The sequence below is a fragment of the Cheilinus undulatus genome, linkage group 11 (assembly GCF_018320785.1).
Source record: "Cheilinus undulatus linkage group 11, ASM1832078v1, whole genome shotgun sequence".
In the NCBI taxonomy this organism is placed as follows: domain Eukaryota; kingdom Metazoa; phylum Chordata; class Actinopteri; order Labriformes; family Labridae; genus Cheilinus; species Cheilinus undulatus.
Window position 1 is genome coordinate 50,188,342 of NC_054875.1, and position 24,210 is coordinate 50,212,551.

Sequence of the window (24,210 nt, forward strand, 5' to 3'; positions counted from 1 at the left end):
TCATTAGTAGTTTCTAGGGCTGCACATTGATCAGTTCTTTATTGTTATCACAATTTGATCTTTCTCAATAAACACTAGGTGGCAGTGAATTTACTGGGATGAATAAGAAATGCATTTTATGCAAACAAGCTGCTTTTCTTCAGTCAGAAAAAATATGTTTTATACACTCTAAGAATATTTTAATGAATTAGATGAAACTCAGCTGCTGTAATGGTTGTAAATCTAGAGGTAAACATTGCTTTTGTTTTTGATTCAGAAGTATTATGTTGCAAACACCTGTGGATAAACTAGTACAGATCCTATAGTCTTGATTTATTTATCACACTTGGTATCAGTATCAAAACATTAGGAAAAAAGTTTTCATGACATTTTTCCTTGTGTATTGCAATCTGGAGATAAAAATAGATGTGAAATCCAACATTTAATGCAAGTTTTAAAAGTTAAAGTACCTGATTTCTCTGACTGGAGCTTTGAACGTTGAGCCAGCTTACTTACAAGCTCAGTAGCATCCTCTCTGTTGCTCCTGGAAAGCTGAAACACTTTATTGGCAGAGGGTGACACTGAATATCACATTGCTGTGTCCTCAATACGATTGTTCTAAGGCAGGGGTGTCAAACTCAGTCACAGCAGGAGCCAGAATCTGAATTTGGGTCTAACCTGAGGGCCTAACAGGGTCAATATTTAACCATTGAATGTCAACCTAAATGATTTTGAGATTAAAAGGTCAACATGATAAGTTAAAAACTCAAAATCTTAGATAAAAAGTCAAACTTACAAGTTTTAAAGGTAAAAACATAACATTTAAACTCAAAATGATGTTTTTAAAAGGCAACGTATGAGATCAAACACTAAAATCATGATTTTTAAGTCAAAATATGATATAAAAGTCAAAATCATGAGTTTTAAAGATCAAAAAAATGAGCTAAAAGTCAAAGTTAGGAGTTGAAATGGTCAGCAAAACTTAGATGAAATTTCAAAATCATATTTAACAATCAAAATGTGAGATAAAGTGAAATTTAGGAGTTGAAATTGTCAGCAAAAATGAGAAAAAAATTCAAATTTATGATGTTTGACAATCACAATATGAGATGAATATCAAAATTGTGAGCTTAAAATGTCAAAATATGAGATTAAATTTCAAATTTATGAGTTTTAAAAGTCTAAATGTGAAACAATGTTAAAAACCATGAGTTTTAAAAGTTAAAAAACGAGATGAAAGTCAAAATTAATATGACTTTAAAAGGTCAAATTAGGATTTAATATAAAATGATGAATCTAAAAGATAAAAATATGACAAAAAGTCAAAGTTATGAGATGTAAAGGTTAAAACATGAAATAAAAAGTCAAAACCATATATTTTAGTCAGAACTGTGAGATGCAAAATTTAAAATATAAAGAACACACAAATTTCTCCTATGTTCCTCACTTTTTATCAAATTATTTTTCCTGTTTACTTTTTCAAATTTTTATGACTCAGCTAGGATATTATAAATCATCAAGGTTAAGTTTACTGTTTTACACTGGAGGAAATCTGCAGACCTCAGACTGGTGGGCCAGTTCTAATAAACATAGGATTTGGTGGGCCGGGTAAAACTGTACCACAGGCCAGATTTGGCCCCTGGGCCTTGAGTTTGACACCTGTGATCTAAGGCATAATGACTGAAGCATTATTGGAGCGTTGTTGCAGGAACACGCTGTAAAAATGGCTGAGGAAAGCCGAGGTGTGTTGAACTTGCTGTGTGGTTCACTCCTCGGGTGTCTGGTTTGTCATTGGCTGCATGTGTAAGAGAGAAAGCAGCGTTTCAGGATCTGTGTGTAGAAACTTCATGTTGTGTGTTGTGTTTGTAGATGGGCAAACTGTCTAAAAACAAGAAGAAGAAGTTAAAGAGGAAGGCAAAGCGACAGCAGAGGCTTCTGGAGGAGAGGCTGATAGACATACAGGTGAGTTAACCTCCCGTATGCAGGTGTGGGACTCTGTGTGATGCTGACATGTTAATATAAAGCAGTGTAGGGCTGACAGCCTCAAGTCGGTTGGTCGATTAATTGGTCGATGGCCTCATGTTCGACCAAAATACAATTGGTCGAACGATTGCACATGCTACTTTAATTAGAAGAATCCTTTTTTTGCAGGGGTGAGAAGGGAGACGTCATGTGTTTTTATTTTTTCAGTTATCTAGTGTTACAAAATATAATTTACAAAAAAACCCCAAAAAACTATTAATATAACTAAAATAAAATTTACTTAATTTACTTCATTTCGGGTTCATTTCGAATTTTATTTACCAACTAGATACACTGACTACACTGTCAGTGGTAAGTGTGATGTAGAAATAACATAAAGTTTGTTTTTTTTGTTTTTTTGTTTTTTTGTTTGGTCCGTCCCACGACCAATCGATCAATTGATGATCTGGTGCGATTTTAGTCAACCAAGTTTTTCTTTGGTTGACTACAGCCCTAAAGCAGTGTTACTCAACCCTGCTCAACCAAAGAGCCAAATTGTTAAAAAAAAATGCCTTTGCAAGAGCCACAATCTAAGTGGTGAAAAGTGGCGAAAACGGGTTAAAGTGGCAATGAAAAGAAGTGAAAGTGGCAAAAATTGTCAAAAAAGTGGCAAAAAAATTGGATAAAGGGGGCAAAAAGGCATACAATGGAGAAAACTGGATGAAAAGTTGCAAAAATGGGTGCGAAGTCACAAAAATTTAGTTATAGGTGGGCAAAAAGCTGCAAGAAATGAGTGAAAAGTGACTAAAATGGGCAAAAAATCTGTAAAAAGGAGGGAAAAATGGGAAAAAATTGACATTTAATGGCAAAAGGCAGCTTAAATAGGCAAAAAATTGCAAAGAAGCAGGATAAACGTGGCTAAAACTGATGTAAAATGGCAAAAAATGGGATAAAAGTGGCAGTAATGGTCAAGAAGTTGCTACAAGAAGTGGTAAAAATGGGCTAAAAGCAGCAGAAATTGATTAAAAGTGGGAAAAGTGTAAAAAAAAAATAAAAGGGACAAAAAATTGCATATAAGGGCAATGGAAATAGAAAAAATTTTGGGTGACAATTAAGACTATTAAAACCTACTGTGTAGGTGTGGGAGACAATCTGATTAATGGGTAATTTCTGAGGTCAAAGTTTCCATTTTTAAGGTTTTCTGGGAACTAATATTTCAAATTAAGACATTAAAGAGCCACATATCATCAAGAAGAGCCATGCATCGAGTATCACTGGTCTAGAGAGTTATTTTGATAGATAATGGTTGGTAGCAGGTCTTGAACTGGGCTGCCCCTTTAGAATAAAAGTTTCTGTTCTGTGTGCAGAAGTTGGAGGAGGAAGAAGGTGTGCTTCATCCAAACAACACAGACTGTAATAACTGTGAGTCAAACTGTATTTCTGTGGTGTTTTAATCTACAACATCTTATTTACATTGTTATATCGCATGGAATTGTTTTCAACAGAGTAATTCTACATTTTAATCTACCAGGATATTTTTCCACATAAACATACTTTACCAGGCTATATTTAACTTTATTATAGAGGTGGTAATAATAATCAGTAAATACAGTTATGTGTATTAAGATGTCTGTGCTGTTTTAGAGAAAGTCTGGATTGTAAATAAACTTTATTGTACTTCCTGTTTGCTCAGGCTCTCAGGTCAACGGCAACACTTCCTGCTCCACAGCCAATGCTAAAGGGAGCCCAGAGTCCAACTGTTCCTGGCCTTTACACCTGGAGGACAGGTGTAATGGCCACGCCCCCGGGCGGTTCTCCAGCCCCGCCTCTGGGCTGTCGGGGTTCTCCAGCTCTGCAATGTCAGCAACTTCTGAGTCAACGCTCTCTACCCGATCGGGATACTCGAGCGGACGAGACGGTGAGACAAGAGGCAGACAGAAAAGCCTGATCACGCTGACAGTTAAAGACGAGGTTGTTAAACGTCACAGAATGATGGAGAGAGCTCTCTCTCTTTCTCTCTCTCTCTCTCTCTCTCTCTCTCTCTCAGTCTTCAGTGCAACAGACTTCATCCTCAGTCCATTGGATCCTCAGAATGCTGACAGACTCCGTGTAAAGATCGCTGACCTGGGGAACGCCTGCTGGGTGGTGAGAAACCTTCACCATCAGAATCACAGTCCTAATAACCATCCTCCACTCTAAAGACAGAGGAGATTGGTCGGATTTTAACCCTCTCTCTCTTTCGCTCTTTCACCCAGCACAAACACTTCACAGAGGACATTCAGACTCGTCAGTATCGAGCTGTGGAGGTTCTGATTGGAGCAGAGTACGGACCTCCTGCTGACATCTGGAGCACCGCCTGCATGGTACACAAACGTCGCAGCACTCCTATAGACACAGAGATATAGATATACTTCAAACACAAAGTTACAGATAGAGAGATATAGCTATAGATGTAGATATAGATATAGACTTGCTCTGCTGGGATAGAGGTCATTTCTGTACTTTTATTTGTGCTATAATTGTTGAGGATTGGTTTAATACTTTAGCAGTGTTTAGATAGTGTTTGATCAGTATTGTTACATCATTTGTGTAAAACTTTAATATGTTTATGTCCAGTTTTAGGAGTATTTTTGTAATATTTGTGTTTTTTTCCCCCCAGTATTCATATAGCTGCTTAATGAAGCATTTTTGCAGCAGTTGTATATTTAAGCATTCATATACAATTTTTGCAGTATTAACATGGCATTTTGTTAAGATTTGTGTTGTATTTTTGCAGTATTAACGTGGTATTTTGCTAATGTTTTTGTAGTATTTTTACAGTATTTATGTAGCAGTTAGAATTAAGTTTGTAGCAGTGTTTGTGTAGTGTATTTTATGTAGTACCTTTGTATTCTTTTGCAGTATTAGTGCAGTATATTTGTAATATTCATTCATTCTAGTGCTTCTACATATAAATGTAGTTTTTGTGTAGTATTTCTGCAGTATCTATTTAGTTGCTGCTCTATAGAATTTTTGCAGTATTAAGTATTTTTCAGGATTTATATTACCACTTTTGTATTTATGTAGTACTTCTATAGCATTTTTAAGAAGTAAATCTGAAATATATTCATGTTGAGGCTTGCTGTATTTTTTTTAGTTTTCATGCTGTACCTCTGCTGTCTTTATGTAGTTTTTTTGCCGTGCTTTTATGAACTTATGTAGTATGGTTGCAGTTTTTATTCAGGTTTTATTCAGCATAGCATTTGATATATTTTATGTACTATTTAAAGTTGTACTTTTGAAATATTTGTCAAGCAGCTTTATGTATTTCTTTTGCAGTATTTTTGCATTTGTGTCGTATTGTCGCAGCATTTATACAGCTGTATGTGTAGTATTTTTGCAGTATTTACATGGCATATTTAGTAATTCTCGCTGTTTAATTGTAGTATGTGTAATTTATTTATATATTGTTCTAATATAATTTTTCATATTTCTGTAATAGTTGTGTAGTGTATTTGCAGTATTTACGTAGCATATATAGTAATTCTCGCTGTTTAATTGTAGTATGTGTAATTTATTTATATATTGTTCTAATATAATTTTTCATATTTCTGTAATAGTTGTGTAGTATTTTTGCAGTATTTATGTAGCATTTTTAGTAATTGTCGCTGTTTTATTGTTGTATGTTTACTTATTTATATATATTGTTTCATATCATTTTTCATGTTTCTGTAATAGTTGTGTAGTATTTTCTGCAGTAATGTAATGTTGCATATTTATATGATATTTGAGCTGTAGCAGCTTTTATGTAGTATTTTTGCAGTGTTTTTTTTTTTTTACAGGATTTGTGCAGAATGTATGTGGTATTTATGTGTTTACTTTTGCAGTGAATAAATGTAGTATTTATGTAGTATTTTTGCAGTTGTTATATAATATATGTAGTTCTTCTCTAATAATAGTTTTGTTACTGACCAGGTGTGCTGACATGTATTTTAGGGTTTGTAGTAGCAGTTTTTATTTAGTTGATCTAAATGACCAGGGGTTTTACTCATCATATTTTGTTGTGTTTCAGGCGTTTGAGCTGGCCACAGGTGATTACCTGTTTGAACCTCATTCAGGAGAAGACTACACCCGAGATGAAGGTAATTCACTCAACAGTACAACTACTACAACAGTAATACACTCAACAGTACAGGTACTACTACAGTAATAGATCAGAGTACTTCATTCAACCTGGAGCTGAACCAGGAGGTCAGCCAGTACTGTTGTATGTACTTAAGTGTACACTAAATTGTGTACTTCAGCTTGTAATTAAGTGTGTACTTCAGTGTGTACTTCAGCGTGTACATGAGCGTCTATTTCAGTGTGTACTTCATTGTGTACTTGAGCGTGTATTTCATTGTGTACTTCAGTGTGTACTTGAGCATGTATTTCAGTGTGTACTTCAGGGTGTACTTCAGTGTGTACTTCAGTGTATACTTGAGCGTGTATTGCAGTGTGTACTTCAGTGTGTTCCAGTATGTACTTGAGCGTGTATTTCAGTGTGTACTTCAGTGTGTACTTCAGTGTGTGCTTCAGTATTTACTTGAGCGTGTATTTCAGTGTGTACTTCATTGTGTACTTGAGCATGTATTTCAGTGTATACTTCAGTGTGTACTTCAGCGTGTACTTCAGTGTGTACTTGAGCTTGTATTTCAATGTGTACTTCAGGGTGTACTTCAGTGTGTACTTCAGTGTGTACTTGAGCGTGTATTGCAGTGTGTACTTCAGTGTGTTCCAGTATGTACCTGAGCGTGTATTTCAGTGTGTACTTCAGTGTGTACTTGAGCATGTATTTCAGTGTGTACTTCAGTGTGTACTTGAGCATGTATTTCAGTGTGTACTTCAGTGTGTACTTCAGTGTGTACTTCAGTGTGTACTTGAGCGTGTATTGCAGTGTGTACTTCAGTGTGTTCCAGTATGTACTTGAGCGTGTATTTCAGTGTGTACTTCAGTGTGTACTTGAGCATGTATTTCAGTGTATACTTCAGTGTGTACTTCAGCGTGTACTTCAGCGTGTACTTCAGTGTGTACTTCAGTGCGTACTTGAGCTTGTATTTCAGTGTGTATTTCAGTGTTTACTTCAGCGTGTATTTCAGTGTGTGCTTCAGTTTGTACTTCAGCGTGTATTTCAGTGTGTACTTCAGCGTGTATTTCAGTGTGTACTTCAGTACTTTTAGTGTGTACTTGAGCATGTATTTCAGTGTGCACTTTAGTGTGTACTTTAGCGTGTATTTCAGCGTGTACTTCAGTGTGTACTTCAGTGTGTACTTCAGCGTGTATTTCAGCGTGTACTTCAGTGTGTACTTCAGTGTGTACTTGAGCATGTATTTCAGTGTGTACTTCAGTGTGTACTTGAGCATGTATTTCAGTGTGTACTTCAGGGTGTACTTCAGTGTGTACTTAAGTGTGTACTTGAGCATGTATTTCAGTGTGTACTTTAGTGTTTACTTCAGCGTGTATTTCAGTGTGTACTTCAGTGTGTACTTGAGCATGTATTTCAGTGTGTACTTTAGTGTGTACTTTAGCGTGTATTTCAGTGTGTACTTCAGCGTGTACTTGAGCCTGTATTTCAGTGTGTACTTCAGTGTGTACTTCAGTGTGTGCTTCGGTATGTACTTGAGCATGTATTTCAGTGTGTACTTCAGTGTGTACTTCAGTGTGTACTTGAGCCTGTATTTCAGTGTGTACTTCAGTGTGTACTTCAGTGTGTGCTTCGGTATGTACTTGAGCATGTATTTCAGTGTGTACTTCATTGTGTACTTCAGCGTGTATTTCAGTGTGTACTTCAATGTGTACTTCAGTGTGTATTTCAGTGTGTACTTCAATGTGTACTTCAGTGTATACTTGAGCATGTATTTCAGTGTGTACTTCATTGTGTACTTCAGCGTGTATTTCAGTGTGTACTTCAATGTGTACTTCAGTGTATACTTGAGCATGTATTTCAGTGTGTACTTCATTGTGTACTTCAGCATGTATTTCAGTGTGTACTTCAATGTGTACTTCAGTGTGTACTTGAGCATGTATTTCAGTGTGTACTTCATTGTGTACTTCAGCGTGTATTTCAGTGTGTAATTCAGTGTGTACTTCAGCGGTACTTTTTCTGTTTGTTCAGATCACATCGCTCACATCATGGAGCTGCTCGGCCCGATCCCTCTGCCCTTTGCTCTGTCAGGACGATACTCCAGAGAGTATTTCACTAGGAGAGGTGAGTTCATCTACCTGTCAGTGAGTCATTACAGACGCTCTCTACACCTGTGCACACCTAGATTAATACAACGGTCAGTATGTTCACATTTTATTCCACTAGCCTAGTCCCAGTGAGATCACAGACCTCTTTTCCTAGAGAGATCAGACCAAGAATGGCAGCAGTACAGTTTGATGATTAAACATGCCCACACTCTGAATAAAAAAGTACAGTACACGTGTCCATCATATGAACACGTGTCCAACATATAAACATGTGTCTAACATGAACATGTGTCTAACATATGAACATGGGTCTAACATATGAACATGTCACATGCGGTGACAGACCACAGTGATCAGAGGTTCTGAGTGTGAAGAAAGCTCATCTTTTTAATGACTGTGAACACTGTCTCTGCTCTACATCATCAACTATTAATTCTCTCTTGCTCTCTCCTGTTACCTGTGTCAGGGGATCTGCGGCACATTTCTAACCTGAAGCCGTGGGGTCTATTCGAGGTTCTGTTGGAGAAGTATGAGTGGCCATTGGATCAGGCAGCTCAGTTCAGTGACTTCCTGTTAACCATGTTGGAGCTGGAGCCTGAACGCAGAGCGACAGCAGCACAGTGTCTGCAGCATGCCTGGCTGCACACGTAGATGCACAAATACAACTCTACACACTCAGAAACACACACAACCAATGATACACATAGACTCACTTACAACAATACACACCAAGAAACACACCATGATGTTCATGAACACACTGTGTTTAGGAGGGTCTCACTTTTTTTAGAGGGAAATAAACACACCTGTCTGTCTGATTGATTGATTGATTGATTGATTGACCAACCTCAGGCTGGATCCAAACATCTGGACTCAACTGTGAAGACTGAGATCTTTTCACAGTCATCATTTCTAACATAGAGCTGACCTGCTGTAACCCTGCAATCTGCTTCTAGTGAACTTTATTTAACTATAGCTGATTAACAAAGCTTTTGATTAGGGGTCAGCAGTGTTAACATGTTAATTGCAATGCAATTAAGGTCAGAAATCAATGCATCTATTTTTATAATCACATTGATCGCATGCCAGTCGCAGTTAAGCTACCATAGCAGTGCAGCAGACTCACGTCGGTGTCTTCCTGCAGCCACAGTGATGTAGAATAAGTCCACCACTGCTCCTTAATGTCTCAGTGTACAAGTTAAAAGTCATCTGAACCTTGTGTTATCAGAGATTTACCTTTACTTTCTCTTTAGCCATTTTTATGGCTAACGCTGTAGCATTTGATCTCAATCAGTCCTTACATGTTACCAATTCTTAACCAAAGTAATCTGCAGACACTTTACAAAGAGGACAGGTCTAGACTGTGCTCTCTGATGTATATTTGTAAAGACCCGTCAGATCTATCAGAAGTTTATTTACTTGAAAGCTTTTTTTGTTGAAACAGGAAGTAAAGCATCTTTAGTTTAAGATGGTGGTGACCTCCTCGGTGAGAACCACTGGCCAGCACTTTTCAAACAGAAAAAGCAATTAAACAAGAATTCCTGAACGGTGTAAATGCTGTCTCATTACCTGAAGATCATTGGATGAGCATTTTGTACATGCACTCCTGCATATTTTCTTCATTTCTATCAGTGTTAAACAGTGCTTCTGACAGAAAAAGTACTCTGAAGCTGTCTGGGAGCTCTAAGGCATGGTTTTAGACCACACTGGAGTAGAAGTGCAGCACAAATAATCTAAAAGTTATCATCATCAAACACGTCTCTTTTAATTCATTTGATTCACTGATAACAAACCAGAAAATATTCATGACAATATGGACTTAACTATTTGGTTAGAAAATAAAATAATGACATTAATCATGCCATAAATAGTGATTTTAATCTTTTAAAGTGTTCTTATAACCCTGTGTGGTGTAGTTCTCTGCCGGTGTTACCTGTCCAGGTGTGTAAATGAGCGTCCAGGTGTTTGGATTCAGCCTCGATGCTCTGCTCTCTGCTGACCTTTGACCCCTAACAGGATGATGTGTTTGTGTTTAATTTCTTATCGCTTCTTTTTCAAACTTTTCTGAGATTTTTCTGAAATTTTCTTCTGAGCTTTTTGAGTCTATTTGATCTTCCCTTCCTGCTGTCTGTTTATCAAACTCATTGATTATTGATCTGAGACTTTTGTTATTCCTGAACCTCTGTGATGATGAAGATGATGATGATGAGCTTTGGTTTACACTAGGGATGTTCCTTGTGACTAATTTCCCTGTCAGACACAAACTTAAGGTAAGACCAGCCTAATGCGATAAACCACAACTCCAGTGACGCCTAGTGGCAGGAGGCTGCATTACAGCTTAGGCTGGCTACTAACTAGTCTTGGTCTGCTGAAGCATTGAGATTGGCCTTCACTGGAGATAAAGGGTCTAGCCCGGGTAGGGTTAGGGTTAACAAACAAACAACCCCATACCATTATCCCTCCTCCACCAACCTTCTGAAATCACATTTGATCACGAGTTTCTGTGAGATCTCATGTCTGTGGAATCTCCACTATGAAGTTGTGACTACAAATACCAGGCTGAATCCTCTACGATGTGTGCTTGGAGGAGTACAATGTTAGAAATCAGTTGAACCTGTCCTGTTGAGGTCTCCACATATGTTAAATTGTCTAGTGTGCGGCCAGCCATAAATGATAATCCTGGTGTTGACTGGTGAGGGTGGTGTTAAATTGTCTGATCACACACATCCCTAGTTTAAACAAGCGAAATGTAGCTTCCTGTCACCCTGACCCTTGGTGATTTATCACAGTATTGATGCCATGATTATGATCGTATGTTTCTTTGTAGTTCAAAGTGAGAGGGAGTGTCCCTGATGACCTCTGTTCATGTAATAGTGCCTTTAAATGACCTCTGACCCCGCCCCTCTGCCCCGACACAGTGACACCCAGTTTATTTTCTATGTGTCTGTCAGTGTGAAAATATAAATAAAGATTTTATGAACTTTGATATCTGCTCTCTAGTGTCTAACCTTTTACCCCTGAAATAGACCATGACCTTTGACCCTAAGAGAGGCTCCGCCTGCGGCTGCCTGGGAATTTGTCTGAAGAACGACCATGTTGCTCACAGAAACACCGACATTGACTTAGGTTTGATAACATTTTATTTTCAAATTAAATTATTTATTCATTTAAAAATTATTTTTAAAAAAATCTTAAACACAAAAAGAAAAACCTTTATGCATTGTGAAACACGGTGTCATGGTAACTTAGTAAAACAAAATATAGGATCGTATGTTATCAAAAACATGTCATGTCATAGTATAGTATGTCGTCAGAGAAATGTAATGTCATGATATAGTATGTCGTCAGTGAAATGTAATGCCATAGTATAGTATGTTGTCACTGAAATGTCATGTCATGATATAATATGTCGTTGGTTAAATGTAATGTCAGTATAGTATGTCGTCAAGGAAATGTAATGTCAGAGTATAGTATGTCTTCAACAAATGTCATAGTATAGTTTTTCAGTAAAATGTTATGCCATTGTATAGAATGTCGTCAATGAAATGTCATGTCATAGTGTAGTATGTCGTCAGTAAAATGTCATGTCATGACATAGTATGTAATTAGTGAAATGTAATGTCATAGTATAGTATGTCATCAGTGAAATGTATATCATAGTATAGTATGTCGTCAGGGAAATGTAATGTCATAGTATAGTATGTTGTCAGTGACATGTAATGTCATAGAATAGTATGTCGTCAGTGACATGTAATGTCATAGAAAAGTATGTCGTCAGTGAAATGTCATAGTATAGTATGTCGTCAGTGACATGTAATGTCATAGAATAGTATGTCGTCAGTGACATGTAATGTCATAGAATAGTATGTCGTCAGTGACATGTTATGTCATAGAATAGTATGTCGTCAGTGACATGTGATGTCATAGAATAGTATGTCGTCAGTGAAATGTCATAGTATAGTATGTCGTCAGTGACATGTGATGTCATAGAATAGTATGTCGTCAGTGAAATGTCATAGTATAGTATGTCGTCAGTGACATGTAATGTCATAGAATAGCATGTCGTCAGTGACATGTTATGTCATAGAATAGTATGTCGTCAGTGAAATGTCATAGTATAGTATGTCGTCACTGAAATGTTATGTCATAGTATAGTATGTCGCCAGTGAAATGTTATGTCATAGCATAGTATGTTGTCAGTGAAATGTCATAGTATAGTATGTTGTCAGTGAAATGTTATGTCATAGTATAGTATGTTGTCAGTGAAATGTTATGTCATAGTATAGTATGTTGTCGGTGAAATGTTATGTCATAGTATAGTATGTCGTCAGTGAAATGTAATGTCATAGTATAGTATGTCGCCAGTGAAATGTTATGTCAAAGTATATAGTGTGTCGTCAGTGAAATGTAATGTCATAGTATAGTGTGTTGTCAGTGAAATGTAATGTCATAGTATAGTATGTCGTCAGTGAAATGTTATGTCATAGTATAGTATGTCGCCAGTGAAATGTTATGTCATAGTATAGTATGTCGTCAGTGACATGTAATGTCATAGAATAGTATGTCGTCAGTGAAATGTCATAGTATAGTATGTCGTCAGTGAAATGTTATGTCATAGTATAGTATGTCGTCGGTGAAATGTTATGTCATAGTATAGTATGTCGCCAGTGAAATGTAATGTCATAGTATAGTATGTCGTCAGTGAAATGTTATGTCATAGTATAGTATGTCGTCAGTGAAATGTAATGTCATAGTATAGTATGTCGCCAGTGAAATGTAATGTCATAGTATAGTATGTCACCAGTGAAATGTTATGTCATAGTATAGTATGTCGCCAGTGAAACGTAATGTCATAGTATAGTATGTCGTCAGTGAAATGTAATGTCATAGTATAGTATGTCGTCAGTGAAATGTAATGTCATAGTATAGTATGTCGTCAGTGAAATGTAATGTCATAGTATAGTATGTCGTCAGTGAAATGTTATGCCATAGTATAGTATGTTGTCAGTGACATGTAATGCCATAGTATAGAATATCGTCAGTGACATGTAATGTCATAGAATAGTATGTCGTCAGTGAAATGTCATAGTATAGTATGTCGTCAGAGAAATGTAATGTCATGATATAGTATGTCGTCAGTGAAATGTAATGCCATAGTATAGTATGTTGTCACTGAAATGTCATGTCATGATATAATATGTCGTTGGTTAAATGTAATGTCAGTATAGTATGTCGTCAAGGAAATGTAATGTCAGAGTATAGTATGTCTTCAACAAATGTCATAGTATAGTTTTTCAGTAAAATGTTATGCCATTGTATAGAATGTCGTCAATGAAATGTCATGTCATAGTGTAGTATGTCGTCAGTAAAATGTCATGTCATGACATAGTATGTAATTAGTGAAATGTAATGTCATAGTATAGTATGTCGCCAGTGAAATGTAATGTCATAGTATAGTATGTCACCAGGGAAATGTTATGTCATAGTATAGTATGTCGCCAGTGAAACGTAATGTCATAGTATAGTATGTCGCCAGTGAAATGTTATGTCATAGCATAGTATGTTGTCAGTGAAATGTCATAGTATAGTATGTCGTCAGTGAAATGTAATGTCATAGTATAGTATGTCGCCAGTGAAATGTTATGTCAAAGTATATAGTGTGTCGTCAGTGAAATGTAATGTCATAGTATAGTGTGTTGTCAGTGAAATGTAATGTCATAGTATAGTATGTCGTCAGTGAAATGTTATGTCATAGTATAGTATGTCGTCAGTGAAATGTAATGTCATAGTATAGTATGTTGCCAGTGAAATGTTATGTCATAGTATAGTATGTCGTCAGTGACATGTAATGTCATAGAATAGTATGTCGCCAGTGAAATGTTATGTCATAGTATAGTATGTCGTCAGTGACATGTAATGTCATAGTAAAGTATGTCGTCAGTGAAATGTTATGTCATAGTATAGTATGTCGTCAGTGACATGTAATGTCATAGAATAGTATGTCGTCAGTGAAATGTCATAGTATAGTATGTCGTCAGTGAAATGTTATGTCATAGTATAGTATGTCGTCGGTGAAATGTTATGTCATAGTATAGTATGTCGCCAGTGAAATGTAATGTCATAGTATAGTATGTCGTCAGTGAAATGTTATGTCATAGTATAGTATGTCGTCAGTGAAATGTAATGTCATAGTATAGTATGTCGCCAGTGAAATGTAATGTCATAGTATAGTATGTCACCAGTGAAATGTTATGTCATAGTATAGTATGTCGCCAGTGAAACGTAATGTCATAGTATAGTATGTCGTCAGTGAAATGTTATGTCATAGTATAGTATGTCGTCAGTGAAATGTAATGTCATAGTATAGTATGTCGTCAGTGAAATGTTATGCCATAGTATAGTATGTTGTCAGTGACATGTAATGCCATAGTATAGTATGTGGCCAGTGAAATGTAATGTCATAGTATAGAATATCGTCAGTGACATGTAATGTCATAGAATAGTATGTCGTCAGTGAAATGTCATAGTATAGTATGTCGTCAGAGAAATGTAATGTCATGATATAGTATGTCGTCAGTGAAATGTAATGCCATAGTATAGTATGTTGTCACTGAAATGTCATGTCATGATATAATATGTCGTTGGTTAAATGTAATGTCAGTATAGTATGTCGTCAAGGAAATGTAATGTCAGAGTATAGTATGTCTTCAACAAATGTCATAGTATAGTTTTTCAGTAAAATGTTATGCCATTGTATAGAATGTCGTCAATGAAATGTCATGTCATAGTGTAGTATGTCGTCAGTAAAATGTCATGTCATGACATAGTATGTAATTAGTGAAATGTAATGTCATAGTATTGTATGTCGTCAGTGAAATGTAATGTCATAGTATAGTATGTCGTCAGTGAAATGTAATGTCATAGTATAGTATGTCGTCAGTGAAATGTAATGTGATAGTATAGTATGTGGCCAGTGAAATGTTATGCCATAGTATAGTATGTCGTCAGTGACATGTAATGTCATAGTATAGTATGTGGCCAGTGAAATGTAATGTCATAGTATAGAATATCGTCAGTGAAATGTAATGTCATAGTATAGTATGTCGTCAGTGAAATGTAATGTGATAGTATAGTATGTGGCCAGTGAAATGTTATGCCATAGTATAGTATGTCGTCAGTGACATGTAATGTCATAGTATAGTATGTGGCCAGTGAAATGTTATGTCATAGTATAGAATATCGTCAGTGACATGTAATGTCATAGAATAGTATGTCGTCAGTGAAATGTCATAGTATAGTATGTCGTCAGTGAAATGTAATGTCATAGTATAGTATGTCATCAGTGAAATGTTATGTCATAGTAAAGTAAGTCGTCAGTGAAATGTAATGTCATAGTATAGTATGTCACCAGTGAAATGTAATGTCATAGTATAGTATGTCGTCAGTGAAATGTAATGTCATAGTATAGTATGTCGTCAGTGAAATGTAATGTCATAGTATAGTATGTCATCAGTGAAATGTTATGTCATAGTATAGTATGTCGTCAGTGAAATGTAATGTCATAGTATAGTACGTCACCAGTGAAATGTAATGTCATAGTATAGTATGTCGTCAGTGAAATGTAATGTCATAGTTTAGTATGTCGTCAGTGAAATGTTATGTCATAGTATAGTATGTCGTCAGTGAAATGTAATGTCATAGTATAGTATGTCTTCAGTGACATGTAATGTCATAGAATAGTATGTCGCCAGTGAAATGTTATGTCATAGTATAGTATGTCGTCAGTGACATGTGATGTCATAGTAAAGTATGTCGTCAGTGAAATGTTATGTCATAGTATAGTATGTCGTCAGTGACATGTAATGTCATAGAATAGTATGTCGTCAGTGAAATGTCATAGTATAGTATGTGGCCAGTGAAATGTAATGTCATAGTATAGTATGTCGTCGGTGAAATGTTATGTCATAGTATAGTATGTCGCCAGTGAAATGTAATGTCATAGTATAGTATGTCGTCAGTGAAATGTTATGTCATAGTATAGTATGTCGTCAGTGAAATGTTATGTCATAGTATAGTATGTCGTCAGTGAAATGTAATGTCATAGTATAGTATGTCGTCAGTGAAATGTAATGTCATAGTATAGTATGTCGTCAGTGAAATGTAATGTCATAGTATAGTATGTCGTCAGTGAAATGTAATGTCATAGTATAGTATGTCGCCAGTGAAATGTAATGTCATAGTATAGTATGTCACCAGTGAAATGTTATGTCATAGTATAGTGTGTCGCCAGTGAAATGTAATGTCATAGTATAGTATGTCACCAGTGAAATGTTATGTCATAGTATAGTGTGTCGTCAGTGAAATGTAATGTCATAGTATAGTATGTCGTCAGTGAAATGTTATTTCATAGTATAGTGTGTCGTCAGTGAAATGTAATGTCATAGTATAGTATGTCACCAGTGAAATGTAATGTCATAGTATAGTATGTCACCAGTGAAATGTTATGTCATAGTATAGTGTGTCGTCAGTGAAATGTAATGTCATAGTATAGTATGTCGTCAGTGAAATGTTATTTCATAGTATAGTATGTCGTCAGTGAAATGTTATGCCATAGTATAGTATGTTGTCAGTGACATGTAATGCCATAGTATAGTATGTGGCCAGTGAAATGTAATGTCATAGAATAGAATATCGTCAGTGACATGTAATGTCATAGAATAGTATGTCGTCAGTGAAATGTCATAGTATAGTATGTCGTCAGTGAAATGTAATGTCATAGTATAGTATATCGTCAGTGAAATGTTATGTCATAGTATAGTATGTCATCAGTGAAATGTTATGTCATAGTATAGTATGTCGTCAGTGAAATGTAATGTCATAGTATAGTATGTCACCAGTGAAATGTAAAGTCATAGTATAGTATGTCGTCAGTGAAATGTTGTGTCATAGTATAGTATGTCGTCAGTGAAATGTAATGTCATAGTATAGTATGTCGTCAGTGAAATGTAATGTCATAGTATAGTATGTCGTCAGTGAAATGTTATTTCATAGTATAGTATGTCGTCAGTGAAATGTTATGTCATAGTATAGAATATCGTCAGTGACATGTAATGTCATAGTATAGTATGTGGCCAGTGAAATGTTATGTCATAGTATAGAATATCGTCAGTGAAATGTAATGTCATAGTATAGTATGTCGTCAATGAAATGTTATGTCATAGTATAGTATGTCGTCAGTGAAATGTTATGTCATAGTATAGTATGTCGTCAGTGAAATGTAGTCATAGTATAGTATGTCGTCAGTGAAATGTTATGCCATAGTATAGTATGTCGTCAGTGAAATGTTATGTCATAGTATAGAATATCGTCAGTGACATGTAATGTCATAGAATAGTATGTCGTCAGTCAAATGTTATGTCATAGTATAGTATGTCGCCAGTGAAATGTTATGTCATAGTATAGTATGTCATCAGTGAAATGTAATGTCATAGTATATTATGTAGCCAGTGAAATGTTATGTCATAGTATAGAATGTCGTCAGTGACATGTAATGTGATAGTATAGTATGTGGCCAGTGAAATGTTATGCCATAGTATAGTATGTCGTCAGTGACATGTAATGTCATAGTATAGTATGTGGCCAGTGAAATGTTATGTCATAGTATAGAATATCGTCAGTGACATGTAATGTCATAGAATAGTATGTCGTCAGTGAAATGTCATAGTATAGTATGTCGTCAGTGAAATGTAATGTCATAGTATGTCGTCAGTGAAATGTAATGTCATAGTATAGTATGTCATCAGTGAAATGTAATGTCATAGTATAGTATGTCACCAGTGAAATGTTATGTCATAGTATAGTATGTCATCAGTGAAATGTTATGTCATAGTATAGTATGTCACCAGTGAAATGTTGTCATAGTATAGTATGTCGTCAGTGAAATGTAATGTCATAGTATAGTATGTCACCAGTGAAATGTAATGTCATAGTATAGTATGTCACCAGTGAAATGTAATGTCATAGTTTAGTATGTCGTCAGTGAAATGTAATGTCATAGTATAGTATGTCACCAGTGAAATGTAATGTCATAGTATAGTATGTCGTCAGTGAAATGTAATGTCATAGTATAGTATGTCACCAGTGAAATGTAATGTCATAGTATAGTATGTCACCAGTGAAATGTTATGTCATAGTTTAGTATGTCGTCAGTGAAATGTAATGTCATAGTATAGTATGTCACCAGTGAAATGTAATGTCATAGTATAGTATGTCACCAGTGAAATGTAATGTCATAGTTTAGTATGTCGTCAGTGAAATGTAATGTCATAGTATAGTATGTCATCAGTGAAATGTAATGTCATAGTATAGTATGTCGTCAGTGAAATGTAATGTCATAGTATAGTATGTCGTCAGTGAAATGTAATGTCATAGTATAGTATGTCACCAGTGAAATGTTATGTCATAGTATAGTATGTCGTCAGTGAAATGTAATGTCATAGTATAGTATGTCGTCAGTGAAATGTAATGTCATAGTATAGTATGTCGTCAGTGAAATGTAATGTCATAGTATAGTATGTCGTCAGTGAAATGTTATGTCATAGTATAGTATGTCGTCAGTGAAATGTAATGTCATAGTATAGTATGTCGTCAGTGAAATGTAATGTCATAGTATAGTATGTCACCAGTGAAATGTTATGTCATAGTATAGTATGTCGTCAGTGAAATGTAATGTCATAGTATAGTATGTCACCAGTGAAATGTAATGTCATAGTATAGTATGTCACCAGTGAAATGTTATGTCATAGTATAGTATGTCGTCAGTGAAATGTTATGTCAGTATAGTATGTCGTCAGTTACATGTAATGTCATAGTATAGTATGTCGTCAGTGAAATGTCATAGTATAGTATGTCGCCAGTGAAATGTAATGTCATAGTATAGAATATCGTCAGTGACATGTAATGTCATAGAATAGTATGTCGTCAGTGAAATGTTATGTCATAGTATAGTATGTCGTCAGTGAAATGTAATGTCATAGTATATTATGTCGTCAGTGAAATGTAATGTCATAGTATAGTATGTCGTCAGTGAAATGTAATGTCATAGTATAGTATGTGGCCAGTGAAATGTTATGTCATAGTATAGAATATCGTCAGTGACATGTAATGTCATAGTATAGTATGTCGCCAGTGAAATGTAATGTCATAGTATAGTATGTCGTCAGTGAAATGTAATGTCATAGTATAGTATGTCGCCAGTGAAATGTAATGTCACAGTATAGTATGTCGCCAGTGAAATGTAATGTCATAGTATAGTATGTCGTCAGTGAAATGTAATGTCATAGTATAGTATGTCGCCAGTGACATGTAATGTCATAGAATAGTATGTCGTCAGTGAAATGTCATAGTATAGTATGTCGTCGGTGAAATGTTATGTCATAGTATAGTATGTCGTCGGTGAAATGTTATGTCATAGTATAGTATGTCGCCAGTGAAATGTAATGTCATAGTATAGTATGTCGTCAGTGAAATGTTATGTCATAGTATAGTATGTCGTCAGTGAAATGTAATGTCATAGTATAGTATGTCGCCAGTGAAATGTAATGTCATAGTATAGTATGTCACCAGTGAAATGTTATGTCATAGTATAGTATGTCGCCAGTGAAACGTAATGTCATAGAATAGTATGTCGTCAGTGAAATGTAATGTCATAGTATAGTATGTCGTCAGTGAAATGTAATGTCATAGTATAGTGTGTCGTCAGTGAAATGTAATGTCATAGTATAGTATGTCGTCAGTGAAATGTTATGCCATAGTATAGTATGTTGTCAGTGACATGTAATGCCATAGTATAGTATGTGGCCAGTGAAATGTAATGTCATAGTATAGAATATCGTCAGTGACATGTAATGTCATAGAATAGTATGTCGTCAGTGAAATGTCATAGTATAGTATGTCGTCAGTGAAATGTAATGTCATAGTATAGTATGTCGTCAGTGAATTGTAATGTCATAGTATAGTATGTTGTCAGTGAAATGTTATTTCATAGTATAGTATGTCGTCAGTGAAATGTAATGTCATAGTATAGTATGTCATCAGTGAAATGTAATGTCATAGTATAGTATGTCGTCAGTGAAATGTAATGTCATAGTATAGTATGTCGTCAGTCAAATGTAATGTCATAGTATAGTATGTCGTCAGTGAAATGTAATGTCATAGTATAGTATGTCATCAGTGAAATGTAATGTCATAGTATAGTATGTCATCAGTGAAATGTAATGTCATAGTATAGTATGTCGTCAGTGAAATGTAATGTCATAGTATAGTATGTCGTCAGTGAAATGTAATGTCATAGTATAGTATGTCACCAGTGAAATGTTATGTCATAGTATAGTATGTCACCAGTGAAATGTTATGTCATAGTATAGTATGTCACCAGTGAAATGTTATGTCATAGTATAGTATGTCGTCAGTGAAATGTAATGTCATAGTATAGTATGTCGTCAGTGAAATGTAATGTCATAGTATAGTATGTCATCAGTGAAATGTTATGTCATAGTATAGTACGTCACCAGTGAAATGTTATGTCATAGTATAGTATGTCGTCAGTGAAATGTAATGTCATAGTTTAGTATGTCGTCAGTGAAATGTTATGTCATAGTATAGTATGTCGTCAGTGAAATGTAATGTCATAGTATAGTATGTCTTCAGTGACATGTAATGTCATAGAATAGTATGTCGCCAGTGAAATGTTATGTCATAGTATAGTATGTCGTCAGTGACATGTAATGTCATAGTAAAGTATGTCGTCAGTGAAATGTTATGTCATAGTATAGTATGTCGTCAGTGACATGTAATGTCATAGAATAGTATGTCGCCAGTGAAATGTTATGTCATAGTATAGTATGTGGCCAGTGAAATGTAATGTCATAGTATAGTATGTCGTCGGTGAAATGTTATGTCATAGTATAGTATGTCGCCAGTGAAATGTAATGTCATAGTATAGTATGTCGTCAGTGAAATGTTATGTCATAGTATAGTATGTCGTCGGTGAAATGTTATGTCATAGTATAGTATGTCGTCAGTGAAATGTAATGTCATAGTATAGTATGTCGCCAGTGAAATGTAATGTCATAGTATAGTATGTCACCAGTGAAATGTTATGTCATAGTATAGTGTGTCGTCAGTGAAATGTAATGTCATAGTATAGTATGTCGTCAGTGAAATGTTATGCCATAGTATAGTATGTCGTCAGTGACATGTAATGCCATAGTATAGTATGTGGCCAGTGAAATGTAATGTCATAGTATAGTATGTCGCCAGTGAAATGTTATGTCATAGTATAGTGTGTCGTCAGTGAAATGTAATGTCATAGTATAGTATGTCGTCAGTGAAATGTTATGCCATAGTATAGTATGTTGTCAGTGACATGTAATGTCATAGTATAGTATGTCGCCAGTGAAATGTAATGTCATAGTATAGTATGTCACCAGTGAAATGTTATGTCATAGTATAGTGTGTCGTCAGTGAAATGTAATGTCATAGTATAGTATGTCGTCAGTGAAATGTTATGCCATAGTATAGTATGTTGTCAGTGACATGTAATGCCATAGTATAGTATGTCGTCAGTGAAATGTCATAGTATAGTATGTCGTCAGTGAAATGTAATGTCATAGTATAGTATATCGTCAGTGAAATGTAATGTCATAGTATAGAATATCGTCAGTGAAATGTAATGTCATAGAATAGTATGTCGTCAGTGAAATGTCATAGTATAGTATGTCGTCAGTGAAATGTTATGTCATAGTATAGTATATCGTCAGTGAAATGTAATGTCATAGAATAGTATGTCGTCAGTGAAATGTCATAGTATAGTATGTCATCAGTGAAATGTAATGTCATAGTATAGTATGTCGTCAGTGAAATGTTATGTCATAGTATAGAATATCGTCAGTGAAATGTAATGTCATAGAATAGTATGTCGTCAGTGAAATGTCATAGTATAGTATGTCGTCAGTGAAATGTTATGCCATAGTATAGTATGTCGTCAGTGAAATGTAATGTCATAGTATAGTATGTCGTCAGTGAAATGTAATGTCATAGTATAGTATGTCGTCAGTGAAATGTTATGTCATAGTATAGTATGTTGTCAGTGAAATGTTATTTCATAGTATAGTATGTCGTCAGTGAAATGTTATGTCATAGTATAGTATGTCGTCAGTGAAATGTAATGTCATAATATAGTATGTCACCAGTGAAATGTTATGTCATAGTATAGTATGTCATCAGTGAAATGTTATGTCATAGTATAGTATGTCGTCAGTGAAATGTTATGTCATAGTATAGTATGTCGTCAGTGAAATGTTATGTCATAGTATAGTATGTCGTCAGTGAAATGTTATGTCATAGTATAGTATGTCGTCAGTGAAATGTAATGTCATAGTATAGTATGTCGTCAGTGAAATGTTATGTCATAGTATAGTATGTCGTCAGTGAAATGTTATGTCATAGTATAGAATATCGTCAGTGACATGTAATGTCATAGTATAGTATGTGGCCAGTGAAATGTTATGTCATAGTATAGAATATCGTCAGTGAAATGTAATGTCATAGAATAGTATGTCGTCAGTGAAATGTCATAGTATAGTATGTCGTCAGTGAAATGTTATGTCATAGTATAGTATGTCGTCAGTGAAATGTAATGTCATAGTATAGTATGTCGTCAGTGAAATGTTATGTCATAGTATAGTATGTCGTCAGTGAAATGTTATGTCATAGTATAGAATATCGTCAGTGACATGTAATGTCATAGTATAGTATGTGGCCAGTGAAATGTTATGTCATAGTATAGAATATCGTCAGTGAAATGTAATGTCATAGAATAGTATGTCGTCAGTGAAATGTTATGTCATAGTATAGAATATCGTCAGTGACATGTAATGTCATAGTATAGTATGTGGCCAGTGAAATGTTATGTCATAGTATAGAATATCGTCAGTGAAATGTTATGTCATAGTATAGTATGTCGCCAGTGAAATGTTATGTCATAGTATAGTATGTCATCAGTGAAATGTAATGTCATAGTATATTATGTAGCCAGTGAAATGTTATGTCATAGTATAGAATGTCGTCAGTGACATGTAATGTCATAGTATAGTATGTCACCAGTGAAATGTAATGTCATAGTATAGTATGTCGTCAGCGAAATGTTATGTCAGTATAGTATGTCGTCAGTTACATGTAATGTCATAGTATATTATGTCACCAGTGAAATGTAATGTCATAGTATAGTATGTCGTCAGCGAAATGTTATGTCAGTATAGTATGTCGTCAGTTACATGTAATGTCATAGTATATTATGTCGTCAGTGAAATGTAATGTCATAGTATAGTATGTCGTCAGTGAAATGTAATGTCATAGTATAGTATGTGGTAAGTGGAACATAATGTCATAGTATAGTATGTCGTCAGCGAAATGTTATGTCAGTATAGTATGTCGTCAGTTACATGTAATGTCATAGTATATTATGTCGTCAGTGAAATGTAATGTCATAGTATAGTATGTCGTCAGTGAAATGTAATGTCATAATATAGTATGTCACCAGTGAAATGTTATGTCATAGTATAGTATGTCATCAGTGAAATGTTATGTCATAGTATAGTATGTCGTCAGTGAAATGTAATGTCATAGTATAGTATGTCGTCAGTGAAATGTAATGTCATAATATAGTATGTCACCAGTGAAATGTTATGTCATAGTATAGTATGTCATCAGTGAAATGTTATGTCATAGTATAGTATGTCGTCAGTGAAATGTAATGTCATAGTATAGTATGTCATCAGTGAAATGTTATGTCATAGTATAGTATGTCACCAGTGAAATGTTATGTCAGTATAGTATGTCGTCAGTGAAATGTAATGTCATAGTATAGTATGTTGTCAGTGAAATGTAATGTCATAGTATAGTATGTCGTCAGTGAAATGTAATGTCATAGTATAGTATGTCGTCAGTGAAATGTGATGTCATAGTATAGTATGTCACCAGTGAAATGTAATGTCATAG

General features: G+C 35.1%; 1 protein-coding gene across 2 annotated transcripts in view; it reads left to right on the top strand.

Annotated features, from left to right (window-relative positions):
• The window catches only part of srpk3 (SRSF protein kinase 3), a 41,867-nt gene extending 30,732 nt beyond the window's left edge, over positions 1 to 11,135 (top strand). For both annotated transcript variants that reach the window (XM_041799164.1, XM_041799165.1), the window contains exons 10-17: positions 1,849 to 1,941; positions 3,309 to 3,363; positions 3,635 to 3,859; positions 3,989 to 4,086; positions 4,197 to 4,304; positions 5,993 to 6,062; positions 8,075 to 8,167; positions 8,618 to 11,135. In XM_041799164.1, coding sequence (XP_041655098.1) covers positions 1,849 to 1,941; positions 3,309 to 3,363; positions 3,635 to 3,859; positions 3,989 to 4,086; positions 4,197 to 4,304; positions 5,993 to 6,062; positions 8,075 to 8,167; positions 8,618 to 8,802 — 927 coding nt within the window. In that variant the 3' untranslated portion in view covers positions 8,803 to 11,135. The remainder of the gene's footprint in view (positions 1 to 1,848; positions 1,942 to 3,308; positions 3,364 to 3,634; positions 3,860 to 3,988; positions 4,087 to 4,196; positions 4,305 to 5,992; positions 6,063 to 8,074; positions 8,168 to 8,617) is intronic.
• Positions 11,136 to 24,210: the final 13,075 nt, after the last annotated feature.